The sequence below is a fragment of the Gavialis gangeticus genome, unplaced genomic scaffold, assembly GCF_001723915.1.
Source record: "Gavialis gangeticus isolate Ggan-Ray unplaced genomic scaffold, GavGan_comp1, whole genome shotgun sequence".
NCBI lineage: Eukaryota > Metazoa > Chordata > Crocodylia > Gavialidae > Gavialis > Gavialis gangeticus.
In genome coordinates, this window is record NW_017729031.1 from 73,101,108 (window position 1) to 73,106,499 (window position 5,392).

At 42.2% G+C, this 5,392-nt stretch overlaps 1 protein-coding gene and 1 long non-coding RNA gene across 3 annotated transcripts in view; one reads left to right on the plus strand and one right to left on the minus strand.

Moving 5' to 3' along the window:
- STAT4 (signal transducer and activator of transcription 4) overlaps positions 1-5,392 on the minus strand; it is a 102,685-nt gene that overhangs the window by 96,978 nt on the left and 315 nt on the right. For both annotated transcript variants that reach the window (XM_019523110.1, XM_019523111.1), the window contains exon 2: positions 1,291-1,419. In XM_019523110.1, the coding sequence (XP_019378655.1) occupies positions 1,291-1,418 (128 nt within the window). In that variant the 5' untranslated portion in view covers position 1,419. The remainder of the gene's footprint in view (positions 1-1,290; positions 1,420-5,392) is intronic.
- Positions 1-5,392, plus strand: part of LOC109301854 — a 105,026-nt gene that overhangs the window by 96,931 nt on the left and 2,703 nt on the right. Inside the window, exon 3 of the long non-coding RNA XR_002098647.1 lies at positions 1,512-1,578. This is a non-coding gene — a long non-coding RNA (uncharacterized LOC109301854). The remainder of the gene's footprint in view (positions 1-1,511; positions 1,579-5,392) is intronic.

A 5,392-nucleotide genomic window follows, 5' to 3' on the forward strand; every position in this document is an offset into this window, starting at 1 on the left:
TAGGTTACAGGGGTGGGCTAACAGGAACAGGATGGGGCCAAGTGGGGCAGCAATCGGGGGTTGGGGTGGGGCATGTGGGCCTTGCAGGGGGAATAACCCCTGTGTGGGGGCCGTAACCCCTGTGTGGGGACTGAACCCCCTGTTGGGGGGCCATAGCCCCTGTTGGGGGGGCTGTAACTCGTGTTGAAGGGACATAGCCCTTGTGTGGGGGCTGAATCCCCTGTTGGGGGGGCTGTAGCCCCTGTGTGGGGGCCATAGCCCCTGTGGGAGGGCACCAAAATATATATTCATGTATTCATGAAACATGTATTTAGAGTTCACTTTATTATTATGATAAGAAATATGCTTTAATACTGTCGATATATCAATAAAACATTATCCAACTGATCGCTGTCTCTGTCTCGCTCTCTCTCTCTTTATAGTGGTCTTTTGTTTTACTTGTAGAGGAACATAGATTTTGGGGTATTTTACAGAGTGACTTTGGGATTTTTTTATCAGGGATTTTTCAGTTTTCCAATAGCGAACACCAGAAATCCTGCTGGGGAGGCCAGTGGCAGGACCCTGCCTGCTCAGAGCTTGCACCTTGAACCCAGCAGGCTGTGGCTGACCTCCTGGCCAGATAGGGCCAGGAGGACATGCTTTGATAGTTCAAAGCAGGCTACCACACCTGGAACATCTTCCCGGCGATACCTGCCCAGATGGCCGGGCAGGGGGCACAAATGGCAGCAGTGCCGCACAGAGGCCAACTCTGCAGCCACAGCCCACTGGCAGCTGGCCCAGAGGGGCAGATACTTCTACTGGCTGTGCAGTCCCCATCTGGGTCTGGTAGGTGGGCAGCAGGTCACAGCCAGGCAGCAGCCCCCACTACCAGACTGCTGCAGTGGCTAGAGGGTGCAGGGAACTCTCAGGGCTGCTTTAGCAGTCCAGCTGGCACAAGGGGAAGTGCCCCCAGGTACCAATTGGCTGGGCCCCAGAAGCTCCTAAGAGCTAGTAGCCCTGAGCTACTTGCCAGGGTGGCTTTTTATATTGATGGGGACAACACAGGTGCTGGCCCCGGGTTCTAGCTCCCCCTGGCTGCAGATCTGGGAGGAGCCAGGAGGGTTATTTTGCCCCAAGTGGCACAATTTGCTCCTCAACAAAGTGCATGTCTGAGCATATGCGCTGAAGCAAAAAGCCCCGGCTCAAATTTGCACCGCTTCTATTTGAGCTGCTGCAAGTGTACATGCTTGCATGTGTGGACATGCCCTATGTGTCCATCACACCTTAGCAGAGAAGAACATTTAATCCTACCAATCTTGGCTTTCTATCCATTGTGCTAGTAGATGCCGGATTTCCATGGGAAAGTTATCATCATAGAACTGGTCTACCTGCTCCAGAAATTTTATTTCCAACTGCTGGACTTGACTCCACTGGGACATACTATAAAAGAAACAGTGAAAAGGGTTAATGTTAACTATACATTTAAGATTTCTTACGTAGTATCAACAATTATCCTTGTCTTTTGTTTTCAGAATACATGCTGCCTACTTCTCACTTCCCTCCTTTCAGAGGATGCTGTCAGCTCAAAACAATCAATTAGTCAGTTAAATAAGAGTTAGAAGTAGTTTTTGGTGTTATCCCTGCCTGGGCATTCCTGCCAATTTTTTGTGGTTTCACAACCATAGTTTCCTCTTTATTGTAAATGGCTTTCTGCATTTATAAGTCAGTGTATGAAAACTTGTAAAGCAAATAGAAGGTAATCTTTCTTTTAAATAGAATGTCCATTTCAGGAAAGTACTGTAGTTTAAATAGCAAAATTATATTTTAAACTTAGATATGATCATTCTTAACAGAATTTTAGTAAGCAGCTAGGTAGTTGCACCTGCTAGTTTGAATAATTTATGAGGCAAAGGGTTTTTTTGTGATATATTTTATTAGACCAGTTGTATAGTTGGGAGAGAAACCCTTGCTTCTTGCACATTTTTCTGGGTCAGCCGGGTTACAACAATACTGCAACCCTACTACACAATTTAATTAATTTATACTGCTTTCATTGTGTATTGTATATATAATAGTATTTTATTCATAATTACTATGTAGCCCCCTCATTTTCTTTGCTAGTGGGCTATATCCTAGCCCATCACATGAAGTTATTTATCTCTTTAACTACTATGACACTTTGCGTGCTTTGGGAACCAGCCTAGGAACAGTAAATCCATACAGAATAAAAGGAATGAAATAAAAGGGATGAAGACATGGATAGAAATCAGAAAGTTTGTATCTAAACTAGGTGTCTCTAATTTTACCTTACCTGTGGGGCTTTCAGTTTGGAATTTTGCACTCTACAGTTTTACAGGATTGTGGCTATGTGTCTGGTAAAAGTAGTTCTGGAAAGATAACTAAATACAAAGAATATGGGATAACCCTTGATGTAGGACCAGGACACATATATCAGACCTACACTTTCATTCCTTACTCAGGCAAAACTTATACTGATCTCCAACAGTTTTTAGTGCAGGATTGTGATAATTATTATTATGGTTATAATCTGTGACAAAACTCTAGTAATAGAGTTTTGGAAAATACTACAGAGTCATGGTTATAAATACTGGGCCACATCTGAATACTAGATCCAACCTCTGCCAGGCAGATTGGAGTGGGAGCGGTGACTAGCTGACTGACTATGCCTCCTTGATTATCTGGATGCATGTTAGCAGTGCTTAAGGCTGCACTAAATTGCTGCAGCTAGCATCTTGCTTCAGTTACTGCTTCTGCCTATCATTCATCTTCACCCCTGCTAAGCCTCCTGCGGTGGGGGCTGCAGAACAAAAGAAACCTAGAAGCCAGGCATGGTATCTTGGTATCTTTGGTATCCCTGTGGTACAAAGGACAAGTTGATTTGAGATATCAGACTTATATTTACTTTTTTGAAAGAACATGAATTTATTTTTGAAGAAAAGTATAAGCAAAGTGTGCATTAGTTTTGAATGCTTTAAACTAAACGAGTGAAGGAGGGGAAAAAAGAAACAAAACGTCACTGCCTTGACCATCTCTTCTGTTAGTATTTATTAATTAAATGTATTTAATAAATGAAAGCCTTAACCAGAGATTTGGTCCCTTTTACATATGTGTATAAACATTATACTTGTTGAAATATTCACATGGAAATGTCTCCTCGATAAAATAAGGGCTCATCAGATTATTTTTTTTGCAAGGAAATGTTGATTTTAACCAAATATTCATTTTTTTTCAGTTTTGAATCACCATGGCATAATGTCACAATTTTGAAGTATTGACCCTGCTTTTTTAGTCTTGTGACTATCCATGTTTAATTTTCTTTGAGCCTAAGAGAGGCACTGTATAAGTTGAAGTACTTATGTACTTGAGTCTTGAGTAGTTACTCTGGCGACACAGAAGGTTGCTGGTAGCTTTTTCTCTGAAAAGCCTTCATAATTTGTCCCTGTGTATGTGAGTTATTGAATGCAGTATATAACATCAAGGGAGTATGCCCCAGAAAAAAAATGATTAAGGGTCAAAATGTGCTCAGATAATAAAATCAGATAGTATCAGTGAAATGGATACTATCTGGTTCTCTTAAGTTGATGGGTTGTTCTCTTAAGTTGGAGTGTTGTAATGGTTCAGAAAATGTGACGGGAAAGGATGGTTTTTGGTGATTTTTCTTAAGTTGGTAAATAATTATGCATTTACTTCAATATACAAAGTCCTCTGAAACTGCATTATAATTCTATTTTATAAAAACTTCCCAGGAATATAATTTCTGAATGACATCCTAATTTTTAATTCCCCTTCTCCTTCTTACATTACTTTTACTTAGCGAAAGAGAAAATAGTCCCTCATTCACTTTTGTTTCCTTGAAATGGTCCAGGAAGAATTAGATATGAAGGTACGTCATTCTCTTTACAGGTGAACTGATAATTTCGCACAGTTTGCAGAAAACTCAGGACTCAAAGATACATACAAAGAGCCAATTTCAGTCTTAACCCCACTGATTTTGTCATGCTTGCTCAGGGAAGTCCTGGGATTCATATACTGAGTCACTTTCAGTGAGTGTTTTGAGTAGAAAATGTTAATGGAGTTTAATGTTTGGGAGTTCTGGAGTTGTAGGCGCATCAGGAACACACAATGAAGCCTAGGGAAGGAAGGCTATATTTTGCTCGTGTAAATTTTTCTAGGATTCTATTTACATGTATTTACCTCAATAAATAAATACTTGCAGGGCAAGGACTTTTATTTTTAAATGGGATTTTGGTAGCATAGCACAGAGTCTTAGAAAGTTAGGGGTGGAAGCAACCTCATGAGGTAATCTTGTCCAACCCTGTGGTCAAAGCAGCACCACCCCAGCTAGATCATCCCAGCCAAGGCTTTGTCTAGCTAAGTCTTAAAAACTTCTATCTAATACAATCTAGCTCAAACTAACCAATACAAATCATGGTGTTTTCCATTTCTTTTTCAGTCATGAAATAAACCATTTAAGTAGACTGACTACCATGTTCTTTTGTTGGCAAACAGAAATTGAAAAACAACTTGAAGCACTGACTTGGTCAAACTCATACCCATAAAATATTTTAGCTTCTCAATTTTTTTTGTTTTTATTTTTTTGTTTGTTTCCAAGGAAGCTAAGACTAAACATCAAAACTACTGAACATATGTAGTTTATTTTTATTATTACCTTAAAGCACAATGTATACATGGTTGCCTTACATTGCAGACTTGTTTACATTGCAATGAAAGATGTGCATATGACTCTCAAACTGTTTCATATTTACGTGGTGTATAGTACAAACTGAACATGGGCTACAAATTTTGAACTATTTCTAGGGATAAAAAAATCTTGCAGAGCACTACATTTTCAATATGTGCCAGGAAAACTGCCTGGCTTCAAAATGTGCCGGTTCTGAGGATGTCACACGCAGGTGGTCGCAACAGTCCTGCCTATCATCTCCCTGTCCATCCATCCATCTGAATCATAGACCATGAGGGTTGGCAGGGCCCTCAGGAAGTCGCATCTAGTCCACCCCCTGCTGAAAGCAGGACCATCCCCATCCCAGCCAAAGCTTTGTTTAGTTGGGTCTTAAAAGCCCCCAAGGCTGGAGCTTCCACCACCTCTCCGGGGAGCCTGTTCCAGTGTTTTACTGCCCTCCTGGTGGGAAAATTCTTCCTGATGTCTAACCTAATCTGCCCTTGCTGCAGCTTGAGACCGTTTCTTTCTCTCTCTCCTCCTGTTCGTCCACCTTGCAGTGTGACTCCTCGTGAAGGCCCGCTTGGGGGAAGGCGGGCTCCGACCCCGAGCACCCGCGCTCAGGACTCGCGCCGGGGCCTCCCTGCGCCTCAGGGCTCAGCCGACACGTGCGCGTCGCGTCCTCCCCCTCGACGCCGCCGGGCTCCGAGCCGC